Source organism: Budorcas taxicolor, chromosome 25 (assembly GCF_023091745.1).
Source record: "Budorcas taxicolor isolate Tak-1 chromosome 25, Takin1.1, whole genome shotgun sequence".
In the NCBI taxonomy this organism is placed as follows: domain Eukaryota; kingdom Metazoa; phylum Chordata; class Mammalia; order Artiodactyla; family Bovidae; genus Budorcas; species Budorcas taxicolor.
Window position 1 is genome coordinate 41,697,756 of NC_068934.1, and position 25,417 is coordinate 41,723,172.

The 25,417-nt window shown below is 46.0% G+C and overlaps 3 protein-coding genes across 4 annotated transcripts; 1 reads left to right on the forward strand and 2 right to left on the reverse strand.

Moving 5' to 3' along the window:
- Positions 1-655: 655 nt before the first annotated feature.
- On the reverse strand, positions 656-10,036 carry HNRNPUL2 (heterogeneous nuclear ribonucleoprotein U like 2). The gene is made up of 14 exons (XM_052661883.1): positions 9,236-10,036; positions 7,222-7,357; positions 6,847-6,923; positions 6,516-6,655; positions 6,125-6,215; positions 5,924-6,036; positions 5,446-5,709; positions 5,152-5,274; positions 4,646-4,774; positions 3,967-4,135; positions 2,420-2,620; positions 1,317-1,390; positions 946-1,056; positions 656-829 (listed from the first exon to the last, which is right to left on the reverse strand). Exons 1-14 carry the CDS (start codon positions 9,774-9,776, stop codon positions 749-751), a joined length of 2,250 nt encoding a protein of 749 aa, XP_052517843.1. The 5' UTR covers positions 9,777-10,036; the 3' UTR covers positions 656-748.
- Positions 10,037-10,686: 650 nt separating this feature from the next.
- TTC9C (tetratricopeptide repeat domain 9C) lies at positions 10,687-19,608 on the forward strand. Of its 2 annotated transcripts, XM_052662111.1 has the most exons (4): positions 10,687-11,042; positions 11,465-11,757; positions 16,525-16,707; positions 17,918-19,608. In XM_052662111.1, the coding sequence occupies exons 2-4, from the start codon at positions 11,520-11,522 to the stop codon at positions 18,010-18,012; spliced, it is 516 nt and encodes a 171-aa protein (XP_052518071.1). In that variant the 5' UTR covers positions 10,687-11,042; positions 11,465-11,519; the 3' UTR covers positions 18,013-19,608. The 2 variants fall into 2 exon arrangements, with proteins under 2 accessions (XP_052518071.1, XP_052518070.1); XM_052662110.1 differs by lacking the exon at positions 10,687-11,042 and having other exon boundaries at positions 11,112-11,757.
- Positions 19,609-23,434: 3,826 nt separating this feature from the next.
- On the reverse strand, positions 23,435-25,193 carry ZBTB3 (zinc finger and BTB domain containing 3). The gene is given in 2 exon segments (XM_052661688.1): positions 23,435-23,668; positions 23,670-25,193. Coding segments are annotated over 2 exon segments (1,758 nt in total).
- Positions 25,194-25,417: the final 224 nt, after the last annotated feature.

Sequence of the window (25,417 nt, forward strand, 5' to 3'; positions counted from 1 at the left end):
AACTATTCTACTCTCCAAAACAGTCCCCGTGCCTCCTTGGCCTGGGGATCCTATATAACAGAACCGCCCAACTGGCAGCTGCCATGCCTTGGCCGAACAGCACAGAGGCACAGGCACATGGAGACGGGGACACTACGGCCTCCCAGCCCACCGGACCAGATATCCCGAGAGGGAGAGGTCGGTAAAGAAAATACAAACGGTTAGTTGGTGCAAATGATTGATAAGAGCCAATCGTTTATTTTCACTGCCCCAGTCACAAGCTCGCCCTCTGCCCCGCTCCTGCCTGCTGTGGAGAGTGGGCGCCCTCGAACGCTTCCCACCCTCTCCGCATCACCTCACCATCACTCTCCCTTACTCGGCTGCCAGTCCAGCTGCCTTAGATGTCAGAAGGGTGACATTTTCAGTTCTTTTCCTGTCCGACTGCAGGGTATATAGGACAGGCAGCCCTAAGTGCTGCTTTCTGAGCAAATTTTTTTTTTTTTGATTACAAATACCTAACTAGGTTTGAAATGTTTTATAGAATAAGACAATATTCTTTTCAACAAACTTTAAAAAAAATGTACAGTTTTGTTGTTTGTTTCCACCTCCCCCCTCCCCCACCCCTGCTTGCGCACCCTCCCCCCACCACCCCTCCCTGGCAGCTCAGCCCCACCCCGACAGCCCCTGTTTTCCTTGGTTGTGTTTTTGGGGGTGCTTGGCACCCCCAGAGATTCAGCTTCGTGGCTGACAGGCGACAATGGCAGGGGCTTCACCGATACCCTTGGTAACCGTAGTAGTTCCTGTAGTATCGGTCTCTGTCCTGGGGATGGTGGTAGTAGTAATTCTGCCACTAGAAGAGAGGGGAGACCCTGTCACGTGGAGCCACAGCGGGCTGAGGACGGAGAGGCACGCTACTCCCTCTGTCCTGCCCGCCCCTTCATCTCTCCGTTCCCAGACGATACTTACATCCCGAGTATACTGGTGTCTGTAATAGTCTCTGTATCTGTTATACTCATAATCTCGCTGATAGAATCGATCGTAGTCTCCCCTGTATCGATCGTAGAAGTTACGGTAACCCTGAGAAAAGGAGAGAGGAGTGAAGATGCATGGGTCTGTAGCATCACAATCCACTGCTATCCCCCATCTTAAAGGAGATATATCTTTGCTTGATATTATATACAGGTTTAATCTTCCCAGGATAAATTCTGCCAGATGAACAAATTAAACGGGCAAAACCCTAAGCCCTGAGAAAACAGCCCAGACCACTCTGCTCCCCAAAGCCAATAGGAATGGCTGTCACGGCCCAGAGGGAGGAGCAGAAGGAGAGCTGCACTCACCCCTCTGTTTCCAGATTGCCCCCAGCACTGCTGCCCGTAGGCCCGGTTGTCGTAGCCTCGGCGCTGCCCGCCCACTGGAAGAGAAATGGAGAGCGCGCTCAGACAGCTGGCATGGGGTCCTGGCTCCACATCTGAGTGGAAATCAAAAAGTCGGAGCCAAAGGCAATTCTGGGGGAATAGGAGGCCTGCTCTGTCAGGCTCACACAATGTTAATTAAAGCACCAGCCAGGATCTTTTAAAAAGTCTGAGGGGGGAAGGCAGAGGAATAGAGACATAAGAAAAACTAAGCCACCTTGGTTTCACTTTTTGAAGCTCCCCAATTCCTGCAAAACATTTAAGATGGCAAAAGGACACATGGCAGAGTTAGAAACACGAGTGAAACTGCCATTCGTCGAGCTGCAGACTTTCAGCCCTGGAAGGGATCTTGGGTATCACACACCCCAAACCCATTTTATACAACTGAACAAAGTCTAAATGTCAAGCTCTTCCAAGGCAGGAACTGTTGGTATTCCCAGGGCCTAGCAAGGACTCAAAAAATGTTTTGCTGACTTACACTTAAAATTACACACACACACACACACACACACACACACACACATTTGAATGCACACTGTGGGAAGAGGATCAAGGGGGTTAACTGACAAAACTAGATAATTGAGAGAGAAAATTAATTCCACTAATAAGCTAACTTACTTCATAATCCCCCAAATTACTGAATAATGCATTCACTTTCTGATCTACATAGCTGGGTTGACCCAGTAGACAAAGAAAAAAAGAATCCTGCACAAATCCTTCAGATAAACTACAATAGTGAAGGGGGAATCCATATGTAAAAATGAAAGCTAGATAAATGCGCAGGTTCAAACACTGCTCTTCAAAGAAACAAATACTTTTGTTGAAAAATAACTATTTTTTGTTTCAAGATTATGCAAAAAGCATAAAAAGCTAGGCGTAAAGAACACAGGAAGAAATAAATAAGCTCCATAAAGGGATGTTCTTAATGTTGGTGACCCGATGTGGTTGCCTGGCCTTTCCTGTGGGTTCAGCTGCACTTCGCACAGAGAACAGACTGAGGCTGGGGCTGGCAGGTCCCCAGGACTTACCGTAGCCTTGGCCTCGGCTTCGGTTCTGCCGGTTACGCTTGTTTCGATTGTTCCGGCGGTTTGTCCGCTTCTCAGAGGGGGGCAGCAGCTTCCTTGCCTCCTCCTTGTATTTAGTGACAATGGGCTGAGCTTCCTCCTTCTCCAGCTCCCCATATGTCACCTCATCCATATAGTCGCATTTTTCAGGCAGAGAGAAGTTCGCTATAAGAGTAAGAGAGAAGCTCTGTGGACCTCCAAGTGCAAAAACGGGTAATATCTCATAATGAAAACTCCTCTACAGGAAGAACAGGATTTTCTAAGCCTCATCTATAAATGCACAAAACATGTGCTCAGTTCACTCTACAAGTTCCTCACCAACTGCAACAGCCCCAGGCAAAGGGCTATCTGCAAACTGTAGATTTACAAGTTCTCAAGTGATCCATAATAAATTAAGAGTGAACTGGGTTAAGGTTTCTTATCAGGACAGAAGCAGGCAGCCAGAGGGTAAAAGTAACTGAGAAAGTTTTGGTGTAGTTCGATAAGAAATACACTTTTAAAAGAGACTCAAGAAGAAACTGACCCAAGCCTGAAGGCACTTGCTCATCTACCTGAGGAGAACAGGAAGCAAGAGTACAGGGGTCACTAACCACTTGTGTGGGACGGGCCAGCACCGGTCTCCGGACTGCCAGTCTCTGGACATCAAGTTCAGAGGCTGAGTCCCAGTGGAATTCAGTTCAATGAGGTGCTCTTGATTGTTAAGTGAACCCAATTAGCCCTTAGTTTCATAAAATTGAACTCAACTCCTCCAAGTGCCCCCAAATCAGTTATGGACTGGTCTTGTTCATTCTGAGTAAACTTGAGCTCTTTAGTGTGAAACCAGCTCCCATGCCCAGGCATTATCAGAATTCAAACAGCCAATAGCTGACAGCTCTGCGTGGGATGCCAGGAGCTGAAGACAGCATGGGGAAAAACCAAACTCAGATGAACAGAACTCCAGCTCAATCAAGGTTAATATTGCCTTCCAGGAAACCTTGCTGTAAGGCTTTATATGGCACATACCAAAAAGTCAACACCAAACAAACAACAAAAGTAAAAAGCCTAATGTGATACAGAAATCAAAACATACTGCTGAGATCATTCACTCCAACCACTACGATTTTCATCTGAACCATCAGAATGTTCCATCTCTAGAATATAATTAAATTCAGTGAAGGCAGAGCTTCATTTCATTCATTCTTTCCCTAGGTCTAGAACTGTACTGGACAAATAGCAGACACTCCTAAGTATTTACTGAATGAATAACTGACTCACTGAAGCCTCTGCCTTGAGTTTTGATTATCCTGTGGCCTATCACCATTTTTTTTTTTTGTATTTTATCAGAATGAATCAAGGGGTTATTGCTTCACCATTCATTCTGTTCATTCATTAATCCACAAGTGATCACACTCATTAATTTATTCCTCAGATTTATACTTTACACATGTGAAGAATCCTCCAGGTGCTAAGAGGCCCTAGGGAGGTATGCATGGACCAAGGCCAGGATCTCTAACTTGTAGAGGTTAGCCCACCTTTCATCTCCAGCATTATAGACTCAGGCACATCATCTCCCTCCACTTCCTTCCTCAGCTCCAGCCTCTTCTTCCAGTCCTCCTCATTAGGGACAACCACCACCACTTTCCGGGAGAAAGTCTTAAACAATAACAGCTTCCGCCGTTGGCCAGAGTTGTACACATTACACTAGGGACAGGAGAAGTAATAGATGTTTTAGGAGTAAAAGTTAAATTCAACCAACACTTACTGAGAATCCTTCACAAGTGAGGCACTAGATTAGAGGACTTATTTATACAATCTCTGAATTCCTCAAAAGCTACATGATGTTATCCTGTTTTACCCAACATGAAACTTGAGAGTCAGAGAGACCAAGACTTGTCCAAGGTCACAAACCTAGTAAGTGGTGGAGTCATGAATCCAAAGCTACACCACTCTATCACCTCTATAGTGTGTTTTACAGCCTGGGTCCAAACACTCTCTGGTAAAAACACTGAGAAGTGTCTCTCTCAATTCAAAAACACATTACAACCATAATTCTTGGTTATAACTGGGTAACCTGATTCTGTTCCTTAATTCAGTCTTTATATATGCACCTTATTTTGACTCTGAGCAATTTTATCAGATTAAATGGATACCAAATCTTTTATCTTTGGAAATATTGTTAAACTAGGTTTCTTTTGAATTTCTGAACAATACCTGATCAAGAATGAAGTTCCTCTTTGTCCGGGAAGCAATCTGGACCAGCTTACTAAGGCACTGGGAGGCTTGCTGAACTAAAAGGTCTCGGCTTTTGGGATCCATCTCTGGCTCCTCGAGCCCCTTCATCTGATGAGTTTAAGAGGAAGAGAAACACAAGAAATTACAAAGTAAGTTAAAGCCCAAGAGTCACTGGTAAATGCCACCAATGCCACCACATCGGTTCACTGCCATTCCATAGTGCTGAGAATGCTGTCCATTTCCTACAGGACTTATTTCCAGTCTCAATCTGGATATACCTGAAACACCCCAGGCTTCATCACCTTCAGAAATCTGACAACACAGCAAAGGAAAAGAAACCAAAAAACCAAAAACTCATTTATTTATTTGTGGGGCCCCTGATCTCAGATACTTGCAAGACCCAACTCCATTGGGAAAAGATTATGTAAGTTTCTTGGTCTTTAAAAGCGAACACCAGAGGGATATATCCGCTCCCACCAACTCACCCTCATTTGATTTAGCACAGTCTCAGCTCCCAGGACATTGTATCTTTTCTCAGGATTTTCTTTTGCATATTTCAGTGCCCACTGGGTCTTTCCAGATCCAGGGAGTCCCACCATCAGAATCACCTGCAAGTAAACAGAACCAGGAATGCTATTAAAAAAAAAAAAAAAGCCTGAGGCTCATGTTTACAAAGCCCAACTTAAGAACATCCTCCCCAGCTCCCAGTTGGGCAAAGCTTGAGCAGAAAGTGACCAACCAAGCATGAGCACCAAGGTTCTGCACCCTCTCTGGCATACCTCACACTCCTCTATGGTCTTGGGAGGGACTGCAGTGCGCACGCGCTCCTCAACAGGCACGGCATGGATGAACACAAACTCTTCTGGTGGTGGGAAGAAGGGCTCCTCCTTCTGACCAAAATTTAATTCTACAACACAATTTTTGCAGAGGACATGGGGTAGAAGGGCCCGATCTGCTAGGGATTCCTTGCTGATACGGAATGCCACACCAAGGTCTTCTCCATTCTTGGAAAAGGAAAGTTCTACTTCTTCGGCCTCAAAATTCTACAACAAAAGACAAGAGCATTTATGGGCACACAGGCCTTGCAGCTGATTGATCTCGCAACTCATATCTTTCCCCCCCGCTACTTCAACTGCTATACAACTATGTAAGCAATGCATCAACTGCAGAAGAGAAGCAGCTGATGGGAAGCAAAGGGATCTCCAGTGCCCTCCATCCACTCCTTGCTACAAATCCACAACTTTCAGGACCACTTACAGCAAAGCAGCCAATGACATCATTCTCCCCAAAAGTCTGGCCAAATTCCTCAAACTGCCCATTCTCTGCCTTGAGTCCTCGTCCATCAAAACCATAAGAGAATTCATCCTCACCTAGAAAAATCAGCAAATTAGTTTACCTACACTCAAACTTCCCACAGAGCAGCAAACACGAACATGATTAAGTTAAAGGTAACTTTACCAAGCTGTGGATGGGAAAAATCAACAGACCATCCAACTCGAAGGAGAGAAACCTCTGTGCAGCCTTCTTTCATTGGGAGATTCTGGGTTACCTGGCCAAGTCAGAAAAGGAACTTTTCAGATATTCTGACCAACTCAAGCAAAGTCTGAGTTAGAAAGACAAAATTTTGATACAAACCAAAAACAACTATCACAACTCAGCGTCAGAAAAACAACTGTCAATCAACGTAAACCAAAGTCATGAGGATTAATTCCTTGGTTACTAGAGCTAAGCTCATCTTTCAAGTATGGTACCTTTCTCTAATAAAATACTGGTGGGTGCAAGTCCAGTATAGAGTAGTTTAATGACTAAATTAATAAATGAATGGTCCTAATGGTCGTGTACACACTACCTTGGCCTCAAAGCAGACTTTCCCCTTTGTTACTCCATAAGTACTTCTGGCCCCAGACCAAAGGGTGGGGAACTTCTCTGAGAAAAGTGGCTGCCCTCCATAGCGGTCTTTGCTGACTTGAAAATGGAGATCGGAGGTATCTGTTAAGAAAGAAGCAATCTTTTTACTCCAATGGGTAACATTTTAAGCCTTCAAAAGAACAGCAAGGTACCCAGTTCTCAAGCATGGATACAAAATCTAAATCTCTTAAAAGCTGCAGGCCAGGAAGTTTTTAATCCCCAAAATCTCTTTTGCTTGGTTTAAAACCCCAACCTGTCTGCCTTATACATACACGTGTCCAGGTTCACCAGAGTGTGGTCCTCTTCCTCGTCTTTCACCTCTTCTTCTGGGGGTGGTGGAGACTTAGAGCTACACGTACGAGAGAAACGCAAATATGACGTAACCAAAGTCCTTTAATTCCAGAGCCATCTGCATGACTTTAGGTCTGTTAAACGACCAGTGAATATAAAATTCCAGCAGGCAGCTTCTTTCAGCAAATGAGAAAAGGGCAACGGAAGCATTCAGGGTAGATTCGATCAAAGATTTAGGCCTATAAGAACCTATTCCGTTTTTAATCCACCCCCTTTCTCCAGACTCTCCAGTCAACCTCAGGTATACCAAAATTGGAGCAGAGACTGCCTTCAATGAAAGGGACTGTTTCCCTCACCGGCTGTGGTAGGCCTCCTCTCGGAATTCATAGTAAGCTCGGCCATGTTCATCCTTCTCATCCCGCTGTCTCTTTACCCCCCGCCGCTCACCATCTGAGCCTGCTGGTTTTGACTTTTCACTATCTTGGTCATCTCCTACAAAAATGAGGGAAAGAAAATCAGCAGTTTTCATACTGGTGTGTAGGATAAGCTCAGAACCAACAGAAACTAAAGGAGGACCTCATATCTGTCTAGTCAGAAGAGCCAGGTTATTCCCAGGGCATCCACAGAATGTTTTATTTCCAAAGATTATCTTTCTGTCATTGGATGGGATTATTATTTTTTTTTAAAAGGACATTATGGGCTAATTACAGTCAAAAAGTATATTAAAAGTTAGCCAATTTTTGCATTCTAAATTTATCTGCTTAAATCAGGTCAAACTTGGAGATTTTCCCACTTACACGACATAAAAGAAACATGCCATAAGTTTTTAAAAAACTTGACAGCTTAACTTTGATTCCTGACTATCAGATTTGAATTTAAGCTAGAGACTTAATATACAGAAGCCTCATTTTCTTTCTTTCTGTTTTGAAGAGTTTGACTTTCCAGCTTTAAAATGCAGCTATCCACAGCTTTACTTACATAGCAAATGAACTCTGGCACTTTATACAGAGCTCTTACCATAGATTTTAACTGAAATTTGCAAGAACAAACCATTAAGTCACAAGAGAGCCATAAATAATACTGCATCTTTACCTCACATAATTTGGGGCAGAAAGGTGTTGTCATATATTTAGTAACATTCTTTACAAGAGAAAAAACAGTTTTTCCTTGGACTTCTGTGGTTTGCAACGCTAACACTAAAGGTTTTTAGTAATAACCTCTCTAAAGAAGTTCTTTATCTCTCAAGCTTTTTTACCTGCTCTTTGGGGGTACACATTAAGACAAAGATTATGTAATGGGATTTTTGTTTCAGGACATAGCACAAGCTGCAAGTTGCATGTGACTGTTGTAGAATGGGTTCCAATTATACCATCATACCCAGCAGCAGCCTAAAAACTGTATTATAAAAGGAACTAAAAGCAAGCCACTTCATAGTAAGAATGAGAAGCAGCTCTAGTTTTCCTCCCACTCTGACAGATAGTTATGGATCAGCTGTAACCATCCAATCACTTCAAAGGAAGAGAGGAAGGTCACTAACTCCCTGGGGCACCTCTATACATTCTCTTCCACAAGGTTATTCAATGGACCCACCAACACCCCCATCATTTCAATTCAGGAAGTCAGGGACCCAAAATGTAAAAGGCTAGCTAAGTGTACAATAAACATACAAATTTGCCCTTCTATATCCATTCAAATGAAAGATTAAAATTTAATCATAATTCAGGCAAGGTAAAACCCCTAGCCAAGTAACGTTAGCTCACTTATTCTAAATGTTCTAGATTAAGATTTTCTCTTTCGTAGTTAACCATTAAACTTGACACCCTCACACTGCAAGCTCCTGAAGCAGGAGCTGCTGCGAAAGCAGGAGCAAGGTTAGATTTCCAGATTTTCGGCGTAGCTCGAACTCTAGTAATGAGCTTTTGATGGGGCGAACTCTTGACGAACTTAGCTTATTGCTTAATTTTATGGCGAAAAAGTAAACAGTCCGGTGGCCCAAAGGCCAAGCCTCCAACAGTCGGTCTAGCTGTCCATGTAATTAACAATTCCTCAGCACATTCTCGGTTTAGGAAAAGATAACCAGCACCGCGGGAGGCTGCTCCAACAGGTAGCTCGTAAGCAGTTCGCATGGGAAACCGCTTTATTTCCATTCACTACCACCAAGTAAGCAATCAAGTTAGGAAGGAACCTCCCTCCTGCAGAGTGGGGCCACCAGAGGTAGACAAACCCTCCGGAAAGGAGGGGAGAGGACGAAAACCACCTCCCGTGGGGAGTCCCAGCAAACGGCAATGGGAATCCGGACCCCGCGGTGCAGGGCTCGGTGCTGGGTCAGGGGCGCACCCGGCAGGCCCGGCTCCGCTGCCAGCTCCTCACCCTGTTCCTCTGCGGCCTTGTCACCCGGCGCCTCGGATCCCGGCGTCTCGTCCCCGCTCCGCTCCTCCGGTTCATCTTCCTCCACCTTGCCGGTGCCCTGCTCTTCGCCACCGTTTACCCCACCTGACTCGGCTGTGGCCTCCTCCGCCGCTTTCTCGGAAGCATCGGGCTCCGCCTCGGCCTCCACGGCTGCCGCCTCCGGGGGCTCCGGCGGCGGCTGCGCGGCCTGGCCCGAGGCCTGGGCAGGGGGTGGCTCTTCGTCCTCGTCCTCAAGCAGCGCCTCCTCGTCCTCCTCCTCCTCCTCTTCGTCCTCCTCCTCGTCCCCGCCCGGGCCGCCGCCCGACGCGGCCACAGGCCGAGGCTCCGCCTTGCAGGCCCCGCCGGGCCCGGCCCCGCCACCGCCGGCCTCGTCCTCGAGCATCTCAGCATCCAGCGCCTCCTGCAGCCGCTGCGCCAGATCCACCTTGAGGCCGCGCGAGTCCAAACCGCGCCGCTGCAGCTCCGACCGCAGCTCGGTCACTTTCAGCCGCTTCACCTCCATCGCCGCCGCCTCCTCCGCCTCCCGCCACCTCCTCCCCTGCGAACCGTCGACCGAGCCCGACTGCGCAGGCGCCGCCTCCGCCTCACGCGCCAGCACGGAGCCCGCGAGAGCGAGCGCACGCACGCACGCACGCAGGCAGGCAGGCTGGCAGGCGGCGGCCCGCGCGCAGCCTCCGCTACGTAGTGTTTGTTTTTCGCCTTTCCTCCCTCCCTCTTTCGACCCCCGGAGCCCGAAACAACGCAGCGGGAAGCTGCTTCCTCTCCAGCCGACCCTCGGCTCCTCTGCCGCGGGCGGGCGCGCGCCCAGGACGACGGACTTCCCTCCGTTTACCTCCCGCCCCTCTCACCCCCTGGGCCAATCGCCGCCGGCGGCTTCACGGCGCAGCCGCACCGGAGCCAGAGTCGGGGAAAGGCTGGCTTCGGCCCAAGTGCCTCGTCGCAACGAGGCGTGTGCGTACCCCACTCTCCGTACTTCCAGCCGGGGCTGCGCAGCCGCCTGGCGCTCTTTCGCCACACGCGCCTCCCACGCCGTCCCCCCACCCCCAGTCCCGTCTGATCCGATCGTGCTGTCGTCTTAGGGCTTGTTAGCTCGTCTCTGTCCCTTAGTTTATACATGCAGCCACTTCTTGAGGGAAAAAAAGCCAGAAAGGAAGAAAGGAGACTCTTGAAACGTGAACTCCTGCTGGCAATTGTCTTCCTGGTTAGTCAACAAAAGGACTTTCCAAACCCAAGGAATACAGTAACCCCAGCCCTCCTATTCCCTCAAGCCTTCAACTTCTACCCAGCAACACACACTCTGACCTCGCCTTATTGGCCAGGTTGAATCGTCATCTGCAGTTCGGATTGGTCTTCTATGATCTTGCAGATTTTTTATTTTTCAATTGGCGAAGCAGCCAGGGGGATTCCCCCTTCCCCCTAGGTTGGTCCGCAGGGGAGGCTAGAGAGGCGGGGTCGTGTCTGTGGGATTCCTTTTCCTGGGCCGCTTCTGATTGGGCGCGTGGTGCAATGCGCGCGACCCTTCAGACATCAAGCTCTCGGGAGGCTGGACCCTGCCCTCTCCGTGCTCCCCGCTTGTAAAGCGAAGTGCGGCGAAGAGACTTCGGGTTTGGCCTGTTGCAGGGGGTCGGGGAGCTGGCCGGTGGGCGTAAGAGGGCTTTTAGCTGGGCGGGACTACGGCTGCATCACCATCGGCCTGTGGTTGGGGTGCACGGACTGCGTTCACCTCGGTTCCCCAACTCCCGGCCCAGAAGTCAACAAATGCTGTTGAGTAAGTGCAAACAAAGAGCTGGGATGGAGGCAAGCCCCCTAGACCCTTTTTAGCAGTTATTCCCGCCTACTCCCTTCCGCTTCCGAGTCAGGGAGGTGTGTCCGAACGAAAGGAGGAAACAAGAGCCGCCGGCGTTCAGACGCCGGCCACTTCCTTAGTTACGGCCTTATAGTTTCCGTGGTTTTTTCTCACCCGCGAGTCGCCGCTTTGGGAAATCAATTAATCTCAGGCTTTGCTGTTCCCACATCTACTTCCTGATCGGATGCTTGCACTTCCAGAGATTAAAAAATAACTGCAGAGAAGAAAGGAAGGGGCTGTAGTAGAATCAAGCAGTCATTCCCTGAGAGGCCTCCTGGGCAAGGAGAATTTCCTGGCTTTTTTAAGTCAGCTGCCAAAATTGGTTGCTTCGCTCCTATTCCTAGAGCTTCGGTTGTTCTTTCACGTCCCAATTCCTCAAGAGCACTGGGCGACAGAGTTATGGAGAAACGCCTGCAGGAGGCTCAGCTTTACAAGGAGAAAGGGAACCAGTGTTACCGCGAAGGGAAGTACCGGGATGCTGTAAGTGGGTACCATCGAGCTCTGCTGCAGCTGCGGGGTCTGGATCCAAGTCTGCCCTCCCCGATACCTAATCTGGGACCTCAGGGCCCGGCCCTCACACCTGAACAAGAAAACCTACTGCACACCACCCAGACAGATTGCTACAACAACTTGGCTGGTAAGAACAGGGCCAACGGGAGGGTAGAGTGTCAAGGCCGGTACATGAAAGTTTGAGAATATTGGGGAAAACACTGACGGCTCTTCTGTCGTTATCTAGTTATTCTGCCATGAATTGCAATATGCTTTCAGTCTGTGGGGCTCTAATTGAGTTTCGGTGCTTCTCACACTTCACTTGGAGAGTTTGATAAACACAACTTCTTGAGCCTACCATGACTCCGACGTAATAGGTCTGAGGTTTGTGAGTTGTGTGTACCAATTTGCGTTTCTATCAGACTTCCAGGTGATGGCTAATAGGTTTAAGGAATTTTGCACGACTTCCTGGTGGCTCAGACGGTAAAGAGTCCGCCTGCAATGCGGGAGACGTGGATTCAATCCCTGGGTCGGGGAGATCCCCTGGAGAAAGAAATGGCAACCCACTCCAGTATTCTTGCCTGGAAAATCCCATGGATGGAGGAGTCTGGAGGGCTACAGTCCATGAGATCGCAAAGAGTTGGACACGATCGAGGAACTAACACATAGAGAAAATCCTGAACCTGATGCTGAGCTCAGCTTGTTTGTACACTGGTACCGTATCAAATCTCACAGACAGAGTTTTGGGTGAAGTAGAAAAGAATAGCTCTATTGTTTTGCCAGGCAAAGGGGAACACAGCAGGCTCCTGCCCTCAAAATCATGAGTCCCCACCTGGGGAAGATACTGTGAGGTTTTATATTAATTGTCCAAAGAATGTAATCATCTCATCTCATGGACGTTTTTTCTAATGGGTTGGTGGTGAGGTAGGTAAGGGTAAGCATCGTTGACCTTCCAGTTCAGCTGGTCTGGGGTCTACACTGCTCCTGGGTGGCATACCATTGTAAATTGTTAACTTCTCCCACCTGGAGGTGGTTTCTGTATCCACAAAATAGCTTAATGAGATGTCTGTTGTTGGGGAAACAGGACCTTGCCTCAAGGCTGCTCTTGACTGTTTCTGCTTGGTCTCTCAACCCCACCCTTCGCTAATTAACAATTGCTTGAATCTGCCCTTCAGAACTCAGGGAAGGTCATGGAGGCTGAATGCAGACTGTTTCCTATAATCAAAGAAATGGCAGACACAAAAAGCCCTTGTGCCCAGGAGCCCCAAAGGACCCTGCACAGTGTCAAACCTATGTTTAGACTGTTGTTTCTTTAATATTTAAAATTTAGGAAAGAAGGCACTTACTTCAGCTGGTGGTGTAAGTCATCCATCTTAGATGTTTTGGATAGCTTTTCCTTATTTTCCTCCTTCCTATATAAAGCAGCTAGATGATACCTTGGGTAACTTGTACCTTGCATATCCAGCTGGCCTTGCATGGAGAAATAAAGTCCAGAGTTAGTATCACTAGGATTAATCTGCTGAAAGAAAGGAGACTTCTGAAGTCTGTTCTGTGGCAGGCAAATTAACCATAGAGCTAATTAAGTTGTTTTGAAGTATATATTTTGTAATCATTGTTTAAATTATTTTTTCTTTTTTACTACCCTGGTCCTCAGTGATTTGGTGGAATTCTAGCTTTTTTACAGTGTGTATCCAAAGCTATTCTTAGACTCAAGTAACAGTAATTATAGTAGCTACTATTTCAGTTCATTCAGTATTTTTTGAATAAGTTAATATTTATTGATCTGCTGAAGATATCGCAGTATAGTAAAACAGATAAAGATCCCTGCTGTCACGGGGAGATGGATAGTTAACAAAAGAAGTCACTTGTGTATTAGACAATGTTGACTGAAAATGATGCGCAAGGAGAGAGTTTTGAGTTAAGTTTTACTTGGGGCAAAATGAGGACTGCAACCCAGGAGACAGCACCTCAAGACAGCTCCAAAAAAAACTACTCCAAAGAGGCAGTGTGGGGAAGTCAGTATATAAGATTTTCGTGAAGGGGGGAGTTCAATCTAAAGACCTGTTTTTGGGGGGCACAAAGTGCCTCATTCCGAACTCCTTCAGGGCGTGTCAAGGCCTACAGCTCCAGTAGCCCAGGATTCAGCCTCCTGCTGTTGACAAGCACCAATTTGTAGTTGACAAAGATGATAAGCAATGTGGGAAAGGATAAAGCAGAAAATGGGTGTATGGATTTGCCTGGCAGTCCAGTCGTTAGGACGCCACGCTTCTAAAGCAGAGGGTGCCAGTTCGATCCCTGGTGGAAAAACAAAGATTCCACATGCAGCGTGGCATAGCCAAAAGAAAGAAAATGGGAATAGTGAGTGCCTTAGGCACGGTAGTGGTCAGGGAAGGCTCATTAAGGTGACATTTATGAAATGCCATGTATAAGCCCTTGATACACATATACATATAAACCTTAAGTATCACAGCAATCCTTTGAGGTAGATTTAAGGAACATCTAGTAAGTGGTGGAGCTAAAATTAAACCTGGCAAGTCCAATTTTTTTGTGACTGTGCTGGGTCTTTGTTGCTGCAAAGGCTTTTCTCTAGTTTGGCGAGCGGGGGCCACTCTAGCTGAGGTGCTTGGGCTTCTCACTGGGGTGGTTTCTCTTGTTGTGGCTCATGGGCCCTAGATCACATGCTCAATAGTTGTGAGACGTGGGCTTACTTGCTCTCTGGCATGTGGGATCTTCCCAAATCAGGGACTGAACCCATGTCTCCTGGATTGGCTAGTGGATTCTTTACCACAGGGAAGCCTCTGTACTTAAGTTCTTATTGCAGAATATACTGTATATTAGAGAATAGAATACACCTTGGGGAATTGGTCAGAAATCAAGGAAATGAGATAGATACTCATCTTGACTGTCCAGGTGGACCTGAAGGCAGAGTCTGTGGCTTTTCCATCTGTAGACCCTCTGCTTGGAGGTGCTTGGTAGATGTTTCCTAAAGACTCACTAAAATTAAGAAATTTCACTTACATGAGAGTGAAATTTACGTGTTGGGCAGTTTACTTATAGTACCTCTCATCTTCACAAAAATTCTGCAAGGTAGTAATGATTTTCCCCACCTTACAGATACGGAAATCAGACCTCATCGCTAAAACCCTCCAATGGCGTCATATTATACTTAGGAAAATATTCAAACTCTGACCTTCACCTGCACAACCTGACATGATCTGGCTCCTCCATAGACTGAATTCACAAAGCACACACCCACCTTCCAGCTTGGTAGGATCTCTTCTCTTGGCTAGAATGCCCTGTCCCTTGAATAACCCTTGTCATTCAGATCTCGGCCCAGAAGTCACTTTCTCAGGGATGCCTTCTGTAATCAAGCATCACTCTGACCTCATTCAGTCTCTGTCCCACAGTTCTGTTTTCCTCAAAGCACTAATAAATAAGTGAATTTGTTAGCGTGTTCCTCCTACCTGGGAATTAGAGTGCAAGCTCTAATCACTCACCAAGATGTCTGTCTTGTTCCTCTTTTTCTCCTGCTCCTACCTCCACCTAGCACATGGTCATTACTCCAGAACTACTTGTAGAATGAAGGAACAATGGGTTACATCATGGTAACCCGTCAGTGATGGGTTAGTTGAACGCTGGGGAAATACCTAAGTATGAACCCTATGGCCACTTGGTGGGGATGTTGTAGCAGGGATGCAGACATCAGCCCTGATACGCCTTCCTCCCCAGCACATGATTTAATAATGCTGTGTGTAATTCCCACAGTTGTTAAACAGGAAATGCATTTCCCTTCTTAATTACAGAAAGACAGAACATTGACCTGAACATTGTCTCCTACACAGATTTGTGTTTGGAGTTCCCATTCTTTTATCCAAGGAATTCATGAGATAATATATCATCATTGAGAAGGGTAATTTTTGAGTTAGTCTTTGGTTCAGATTTCTTACTCATTCCACCTAGAAGCTGTGGGATCCTAGACAAGTTACTTTACCTTTGTGAGCCTTCATTTCTTCACTCATTAAACGGAGATGCTAACACATACTGACTTCAGAGGGTGGATGAGAAGACTAAACAAGCCCCTGGCACAGTGCTTACTGTACTCACTATTAATGGCAGTGGTTGTTGTTATTAGGACTTCAGGACAAGAATTGTGGTGAAATGGGAGAATCAAGATAGATAGAGAGCCTTGGGTAGAAAAGAGACAATGAAGAGTTTTAAATAATTTCTTTTTTCACCACGTGGCATGCCAGATCCAGTTCCCAAGCAAGGATCAAACCCCTGCCTCCCGAGAGTTCCAGCCACTGGACCTCCAGGGAAGTCCCCATAATTAAAGTATAGTCTAATCAACTTTTTAAAAATTATTGATTTAATATGGCTGCTCAGGCTTTTCTCCGGGTGTGGTGCCTCGGCTTCTCTGTTGGGTGGCTTCTCTTGTTGCAAAGCACACTCTAGGGCGCTCGGGCTTCAGTAGTTGCGGTGGGTGGGCTCAGCAGTTGAGCTCCCAGGCTCTGGAGCACAGGCTTAGTAGTGGTGGCACAAGGGCTTAGCTTCTCCGTGGCACGTGAGATCTTTCCGGATCAGGGATTGAATCCATGTCTCCTGCATCGGCAGGCAGATTCCTAACCACTGGACCATAAGGGAAGCCCTAGCCTTATCAACTTTTATAGCTGGGCCAGCCCAACACGCAATGGGCATTTGAGATAGTGAAGCAGACTGTGAGGTGTGTAAAACTTATATTCACTGCTGTATCCCCAGTGGCTATAATAATGTCTGGCACACGGTGGACATGTAGATGTATTTGTTGGGTGAGTGAATGTTGCTGATAGCATCCTGGATTTGGTACTGCCTTGTGTTGGGCAATGGAGCATCGTGTAATAAGGTCCTCTTCTCTTTTCTTTCCGTTTGCCGCCATTAGCCTGTCTCCTTCAGATGGAACCAGTAAACTATGAACGAGTGAAAGAATACAGCCAGAAAGTCCTGGAGCGGCAGCCTGATAATGCCAAGGCCTTGTATCGGGCTGGAGTGGCCTTTTTCCACCTGCAGGACTATGACCAGGCCCGGCACTACCTCATGGCTGCTGTCAATAGGAAGCCAAAAGGTGAGAGAAGGGGGCTGAAGTGGGAAGTACAAAAAACCATCCCACTGAGGTAGTATCTGTGGGAGAGGATTTTAGTTCATTTTCCAATGTATTGAGTTGTGAAAACAGATAATAATATATTCACATGTTCAATATTCAAAAAGTATATGACGATGTATGACCAACAGGCCTTCTACTCATGAATTCCAAGTTTCAGTTCCTAGATGGAGACTAAAATAGGATCTAGATTGCAGTGAATAAACTTGGTAATCCTTGTTTCTACCAGTTTTCCAGCTGAGGTCTGGCTTTTGCATGCCTATCCTTTTATCCTTTAGCTCAGCTAACCTCAGGTATGACCTAGAAGAAGAACAGGCCTCCTGAGAATTTGAGGCTTGTTTCCAAGGCAAAAGGATATCGTCAAGAGAATGATAAACTTGTTCCTATGTTGGTGGTTCAGCTTTGAAAATTGTCTCCCATTTTGCATTATGGCTTAGAGTAGCTACTGAAGTAAGGGGGTCCCCAAACGTAAAACTCAGCAGAACCACTCTAATTGAATGGAAAAGTCGTTAAAGTGTTAGTTACCCCGGTCTCTTGCGTTGCAGGCAGATTCTTTACCATCTGAGCCGCCAGGGAAAGTCATTATGAATTAATAAAGATATAAAATTTGAACCATTGCTCATGTTTCTTATCTTCAAGTACACAGATTAACTGCCACCCATGTATAGTAGGTTTAGAGGCTGTGCTCTTAAAATTATTGTTTCTTCCAGCTCCTTTTCAAGTTAGAAACCAGCCCAGCCTTGTACAATAATTTTTTAAAAATATATATTTATTTATTTGACTGCATCAGGGTTTATTGCCACATGTGACCTCTCTGGTTGTGGCGCAGGGACTTATTGCCCCACATGTTGTTGAAAATAGGTGATAATACATGTTGTGGGACAGCTAAGTCTCTGTGCCACAACTAGAGAGGATCTTAGTTCCCCAATCAGGGATCAAACCTTCGGCATTGGAAGGTAGATTCTTAACCACTGGACCACCAGGGAAGTCCTTGTACAAGATTCTTTAGAAATTAAAAGTGGTATTAATGAAAGAAATGTACTGTTGCCTAAAATAGTTGTGATATACGCAGATCTTAGAAATTTTAAGAAATGGAAGTGTGTTCATAGTCCTCTTCTGCCTGGAAGTACAATTACGGGTCTGTCTCTGATTGCCTCCTTTGTCCTGTTCTAAGACGCCAATGTCCGGAGGTACCTTCAGCGGACACAGTTGGAGCTCAGCAGCTACCATCGGAAAGAGAAGCAGCTCTACCTGGGCATGTTTGGTTAAAAGAAGAAAGATACCCCTCCACTTGAACTTAGATGAACCGTTAGAGACCCATCAAAGGGAAACCTGAGCCTCAGCAAGAGAAATTAACCCCATACCTCTGACTGAGGTGAACTTCTGTTTTGTTTCTAGTACTGCACAGACTCTTCTATCACTTACATAGTCTGTGTTTTTGTTTCCCCATCTTTCTATTTATATGGCTTTTAATATATGGTATTATATATCAGAAACATTTGCCTCGAGAAACACAACCAGAAAACACTCATCAGTTATAGGTGGATTAATCATAGCTCTGGCATGGATTTTGATGATAGATGTTGGTAGATGTAGTCATATACAAAGGAGAAGGCTTAGCAGAAGATGAAGTAATAAGGACAGGCAGAAAGGAGTTTTTTTCCTTCATCTCCTCAGATTCCTAAAGCCAAAATGGGAAGCCCTTGCACAGGTCACAAACTGGCAAATACATACTGTGAAACTAGACAATAATAAATTGGACCCACATGCCTCATAAAATGAAAGATTTAAAAGTAACTACTTGATTAATTCCTTTTTCTTAATGTTCCACATACATTGAGATTCTTTATCCGCCACAAAAATACCTAGTTCCTCTTGTTTCTCTTGATAATTTCTAGCTATTGTAGCCTTGCTATTGTTCACACTCAGATCATTAATACAGTATACTTATTTTTTTTTATTAAACCCTTCTCTCTTAAAACCCCTGGAGTCAAGCATCTAACTATATATTTTGTAACCTTTCAAAAGACCTCATGCCAAAAGACTTGTAAACACTTGAATTTTTAATAGTTGCATACCTATAAGATGCTCATTTCTCTAAGAAAGGAAAGGGTTTACCAAGTCTTCTAGAAAGAATACGAGGAAAGAGCAGGATAGAAACGTAGATCTGTTTTTTACCTGTCACCTTGTATTTTGTAAGAACTCCATTCCTTAAAGAGGAGGGAAACAGTGAGGAAAGGTTCTCTTTCCTTTGCGCCTTTTAAGCTCCGACAGAACTTTCTGGAAGCTTTGGTGGGCACAGGTGCAGGCTGCAGATCTGGTACAGCCAGGGCTCAGTAGGAGGCTTCCTCAACCGGGATCGCCTTTGTCATCCTGCACACCTATTCTGATGTCCACAATGTGTGAGTTGTACAGAGTAGATGAGACCATAGTAGCTCTGCCTCTGTATTTATGAATGAAAGGGATAAGTATATGTCATTAGCCATCATCGAAACAGTTTACGGACAAAAACTTCTTGGTCTTGCCAAGTGTAAAGAGCTCTTCTCTCTTAATCAGTAATGTGTCTCTCGATGAACTAGGCTCCTCTTTCTATCTCCCTGTACTCTTAAATAGTCCAACCATCCGCTTATAACAAAAAGTCTTTATACCAAATAGTCTAAGTCCAAGGACACAACTAACAAAAGAGGAATATTTTATTCTTCTTCCAAGCTTCTTAAATTTCTAAGCCTAGACTGTTGCCAAATTATGTCATGGTTGTGTGTTAGCTTTGTTTGGGGCTGGTTTTGCTTTCTGATTTTCTTTTTTTTTTTCCCCTAAGACTTGATGTTACAGTAAGCTATGTTCTGTATCAATGAGGAAAAAATAAAGCCGTTATTTAAAAATGTATTGTAGATGTGTATTGCATTAATCTTTTTTTTTTTTCTTTGCATTACTAAGAGACAAAGTGGTCAGACTTAACATTTTGGTCTTTAATTTGAAGGCCAGCTCTAACAAAGATGCTAATGAATGGGAAAGTGGACAAAGGTAGGCAGTCAGATATGGGTCTGGAGGAGGCCTGCCCAGCCCACATCCTGAAGGAATCAGGTAGCTAAATCTGTGTACTCAGAAGTTTGTGGAGGGGGAAGCAGTGCACCTTACCAGTCCTTAAGGGTTTCCACACAGGATTTGAGGGTTTGATTGAAGAGAAAGCACTCATGGTGATGTGAAGATTCGTACTTCGGCACATAAGGAACAATTAAGAATGGTGTTTCTGCCAAACCGATACCCACTATCTTTACAATTTTGCCAAAATAACACACACCTATATTACTTTTTAGTCAACATTTTATTTAAATATATATTTTGAAAGGAGTTTTTGGACAGAGGAACATATTAAATGATACCATGGGAAGGTAATCAGCAAACCCCAGACTGAAACCATAAGATGCAAAAACCAATTTCTGCAATATATTGCAAGAAAAGGAGAGGGGATTTTATATCTTAAAAAGAGGTTTGAGACACATCAACCAAATAAATATGACTCTACTTTGGATACTTATTTGAAGAAAACTATAAGACTGAAATAATGAAAAAAAGTTATATATATAGGTCTCCTCCGAAGTCCTGGCACAGAGCTCCTAAAACCCTTAGAATTTGGATTCTGATTTGAGAAAAAAGTTTACGGGACAATCGGGAAGCTCTGAACAAGAATTATCAGTTCTGTTGGGTGTGATCATAGTGGTGGTTGGTTTAGTCATTCAGTTGTGTCCGACTCTGTGACACCGTGGACTGGATCCCACCAGGCTCCTCTGTCTGTGGGAATTTCCCAGGCAAGATTACTGGAATGGGTTGCCATTTCCTTGTCCAGGGTATCATCCTGACCCAAGTGATCATGGTATTTGGTCTTTTTTTTTCTTCTTTAAGAGTCCTTTTAGAGATGGCATGCTGAAATTGCTTACTGATAAAATTGAGATGGGGACTTTAGAGCACTTTATATCATCTGCCCAAAAAAACAAAACGACCAACCAACCATAAAAATAAGTATATATCCAAGTAAATAATCTTTGGAATCACTGGCTTTGGAGAAATTGAAATCAAATGCGAAGGACTAAATGGTAAATATTGTGAAGCTAAGGGCAAGTGAAGGCATATGCTTGTAAAATAGCCAATTAAGAAAAGATGTGAAATCCTAAACTAGGAATATGTTTCTAAAACTGGAGAGCAAAGGGTGGTTGTCTGAAAACTAAATCAGCTTGGAGCTCAAAAGCAAGTAACTTCTTGGGGTTAAACTCTTAGTAGCCTGGGGCCTGATCCATCCCACCATCGGAGGCTGATTTTGGCTCAGTAAAAGTAATCATTAGTCAGTGATTAGGGTTGCCCAACAGTTAAATAGATTTCCTTTGGGGATAGTGAGTTCTCTTTCAAGCAGAGGTTCAACACTTGGCAAAAGGAGGATCCAGTGTTGGACTAGAGATTAGATGAGCTGACTTATGGTTCCTTGAATCCATGGGTGGGGCCTTCAAGAGAAGTGGAAACCAGAGAAACTTCTCTATTGATCACACTTCTACGTACAGGCATAAACTTCTTGGTGTCCAGCAGATGGATAAAGAGAGGCAACTGTGGCTGTAAGTGTGTTGGCTGCTGCTTTAAATGTCTTACAAATTCCTAGCTGCCACCTCCAATGAAGAAAGCATTCCATTCTGGGAACTAAAAGTAAATGCTCTTCAGGACAATGTCACCAAGTAACAGATCCTCTTTAGTTTGTATTGCACGTGGCCAAGACAGTAACAATGGTTCCTGTGTCCCCCAGATGTCCAGAGAAAGTATATACATGATATATACATATACACATATTATGCCTTGCTTTTAGGAACCATTCTGAGGCAACTGATTTCTCCTCCCCCCGCCCACCCCCAGCCCCATGTCTTTTTAAAAAGTTGACAGATAATTCACAATCATACAGTTCACTCTTTTAAAGGCAACTGATTCTTATAGGCAGTTTGACGTGATAGTTACTCTAGGAAAGACTTTGGAAAAGGTGCTCCACTCAGCTAAAATAGCTCTTACTGGGTTTATGTACATCTTGCCTTGTTTCACCAAGGAGTTAAGGCAGTAATGTATTTGCATAAATAAAATTAGGCATTTGAAAGATACAAAAGTTATTCCAATACAAGGAAAACGAAAGGCATGGAATTTACTCCCAACCTTGGAAATGTTAAGCATCAACTTTTGCTCCCCATAATGCACCAGGTAAGGAACTTTGTTTGACCAAATATTTGCTCAGCACTGTCTCCTTCCTATGACTCAAAAACAGTAGCTTACTAGTAAGAGTTCAGTGCTGAATGTAACAAATCCAAAAAGAGAAGAAATTCAGGAAATTCACTCATATTTTCATCTAAATATTCCTTCCTGCTTTTTTTGCACTCAGTTCCTTATGTGTCAAAGAGAAAGGGTTTGTGGGGAGCCCTCTGGTCCATTGTACAAACACCACTCTACCACAGGCACGGGCAGACCCTTCTCTTGCATTTCTAGAATGCTTTATCCCCCATGCCACATCAACACCCCAAGTTCCCATTTCTTTGCTGTCTCTATTGCCAGTAACCACCTGTGTGATCATAGATGAGTGATATGACCTGTCTAGGCTATCATCACACCTTTTAAGTGAGAAAGTTGGACTAGATGAACTCTGAGGTTCTCTTCCAGTGTTTCTTGCTTTAGTTTTCCCAAGTACCCATCATTTCCATTTCACAGGCCCTCAACCTCCCCCCACACACCTACCACCACGGTAGCGTTTCCTGCCTTCCAGTTTGTCATCTTCAGAGACCTCAATCCACATATAAGAAGCAGGCAAAAATTTAAAGTCATCAGTACAGTATTTGCCATTGAAACAAGTCAACCAAGTCTTTCTACATGGAAAGCAGACAGAAAGGGGTAAGGCAACAAAACCAAACACTCAAAAAAGAAAACAACTTCTAGTTCAAAGTTAACCATCTTCAACAAAGTTTTAAGCCAGCATGAAGTCATAAGCCAGGGTTCAAATTCTGGCCTGCGCCTTAACTAGCTCTGACCTTGAACAAGTTAACGTAGATTGTTCAGTCTCAAGTTTCCTTGTCTGTGGGGAAAAAACTAGGGGAGACGGATAATACCTCAAAAAGTTGTTGAGGATTAAATGAGTATATGAAATCCCCAATACAGCCCAGGACACAGGAGCTCAAATACAACAATAAACCATGTTGCTGCTGTTGCTGCTAAGTCGCTTCATTCGTGTCCGACTCTGTGCGACCCCATAGATGGCAGCCCACCAGGATCCTCCGTCCCTGGGATTCTCCAGACAAGAATACTGGAGTGGGTTGCCATTTCCTTCTCCAATGGACTGCAGCCTATCAGGTTCCTCCGTCCACGGGATTTTCCAGGCAAGAGTACTGCAGTGGGTTGCCATTGCCTTCTCCCACAATAAACCATAATTGTGTAAAATAACCTAATTTGTATACTTTTCCTAAGTAAAGTCTACATTACCCTCTCCTTATCCCACTTTTTTCCTCCTAAGCAACCTGACCCCTACTCCAAATGCAGGTGTCAGATTCCTAAAAAGCCTGGAGGAAAGCTATGAAAAAATCAGGAGGCATGCAAGTTTGTGAAGAAACCAGCCAACCGGTTCAGAGAAATACTTTCATTGCCAGTTTTATGGTCCAAAATGCAGAGCGAGAAGCGATTACATCTCAGGAAAATTCCCAGTGCGGCGAGGAGTTGGCTGAGACGCAATACCCATAAAGTCCTCTCTGGCTGGGAAAAGAAAAGGGTAGGAACCTTCAGCCTGGGCAGAATCTTCATTCCATCCCCAGCGGAGGAAATCAGGTGCTTCCACCTTCCGTGCTGCCCCCCGGTGGCGGCAAGAGCAGGCCTGGCATCGGCGCATGCTCTCCCGGATGTTAGTTTTTGGAGCCAAGTACAAAATCTTTGGGTGGCCCTCCAGCACTGCTGTTCTGTCTGTCTGCGGTCGGGGAGCCAGGGAGGGGCTGCGCTCCCAGGACCGGGCCAGCCTCTGGATCCGGTTTGCTGCGTTTGGCCAGGTCCTCATTGTGAGCCTTGCGGATGTGGCGGTACAGATCCCCTGACTGCGTGTAGCTGCGCAGGCAGTAGCGGCACTCGTAGGGTCGCTCCCGCGTGTGCACTGTGGCGTGACGCCGCAGTGTGTAAGAGCATGAGAAGGTCTTCCCACATGTCTTGCAAGTAGGAACATCCTCAGTAAAACCCCCAAAGCTTCCTGGGGCTGTTTCATACTCAGAAGGCAGGTAGAGTGGCTCATGCAGGGTGGGTGGAGCAGGCAGGGGCGAGGTCACCAGTCCTCGATGATACTGCCCTGGACCTGGCAGCAAATGGTAGGGTAGGTGCGGATCTGGCGGCAGGAAGTGGTCACTGGGCCCCACCTCCTCCAATCCTGCTGCCCGTGGCTCCTCAAAGGCCTCTGGCTGGGGGGGCTGTCCACCATACATGGCTCCGCCAGGAGGGAAGAGTCCCTCAGGACCTCGAGGCTGTTCCTCTGACACGTCAGGCTCCTCATCAGAAATCACAATTGCTTCTACTTTCACCTGTACCAGCTCAGCTTCCGCGGGGGCGGGAGCCTCGGATGGAACTGGGACTGCAGCTGAAGCTGGGGGATAGAAGCCTTGCAATGGTCCTCCAGTTGCCCTTGGTTCTGCCACCCTCAGGCTCTCAGAACCCACATCAAGTGGAGCCAGTGGCTCCACTGAAACAGTTGGGAGGCCCGCAGAGAAGTAGTTTGCAGGGTTGGTCTCTGTGGAACTGCTGGGGCTGGCAAGAGAGACATCAGCCACTGGTAGAGGAGGAGCCCGCAGATGCGATGACTCAACCTCCACCCCAGGCTGTGTAGTGTCAGCCCCAGCTGGCATTGGTGGCTCATCTGGAGGACAGACAGGTGAGGGAGCTGCAGAGCCTTTCCATTCCCCTTTGCCCCAGTGCCCTGATGTCTCTGCTGATGCCAGCGAAGCCTGGGAACCACGGGAAGTGCTGGACAAAAATTCCAAATTAGGGGGTTGTGAGTTGGTTTCTTCTTCCTTCTTGGTACTATCCGCCTCTGCCAGGCCCCGGGCTTGCAGCCGCCGCTTACACACCTTGACAATATCATTCATGTGCAAGTAGCTGGCAGCCGCCAGCACATCCTCCACAGGGGTATCCCCCCTCAGGACCAGCTGGCCAGCATACATAAAGTCCAGAAGCAGTCCAAAGGCCGGGGCTGTGACAATCTCGTTGTGGATACACACCAGATCCCTCTTGTCCAGTTCCCGCTCTTTGTAGAAAAGCTGGAAAAATGGGCTGCAGGAGGCTAGCACAGCCCGATGGGCCAAGAACTGGGTACTACCCACCATCACGGTGCAGTCACAAAGGAAACCCTGGGACCGCTGCTCTCGGAGGCTCTGCAGCAGCTGCTGGCTGTGTTCTGGGAACTCCATAGCACTCCACAAAAGGAAAGGGACCCTAGGAAGATCCTCTCCAGTGGTTCCCTTGGGAAGAGAGGAAAGTGGGTTAGGGCAGGTAACCTCCCTATAAACCTAACGTCAGCTCTGAGCTATTACTTGCCACTCCAAAGCCTCTGGCAGCAGCATCCCGACCCCAAGATGCTCCCTTATGTTACTACCCTTCTTTCTCCCAGGTCACACCCAGTGGTCTACTTTTA

Excerpts from the sequence above, each read along its gene's own strand:
- HNRNPUL2 (XM_052661883.1), bottom strand. The coding sequence starts at position 9,776 with ATGGAGGTGAAGCGGCTGAAAGTGACCGAGCTGCGGTCGGAGCTGCAG. Across the intron at positions 7,358-9,235 it reads CAAGGCCGCAGAGGAACAGG|GAGATGACCAAGATAGTGAA; the intron begins GTGAGGAGCTGG and ends TCATTTTTGTAG. Across the intron at positions 5,275-5,445 it reads AGACCATAGAGGAGTGTGAG|GTGATTCTGATGGTGGGACT; the intron begins GTATGCCAGAGA and ends GTTTACTTGCAG.
- TTC9C (XM_052662111.1), top strand. The coding sequence starts at position 11,520 with ATGGAGAAACGCCTGCAGGAGGCTCAGCTTTACAAGGAGAAAGGGAAC. Across the intron at positions 11,758-16,524 it reads TTGCTACAACAACTTGGCTG|CCTGTCTCCTTCAGATGGAA; the intron begins GTAAGAACAGGG and ends TGCCGCCATTAG. Across the intron at positions 16,708-17,917 it reads TGTCAATAGGAAGCCAAAAG|ACGCCAATGTCCGGAGGTAC; the intron begins GTGAGAGAAGGG and ends TCCTGTTCTAAG.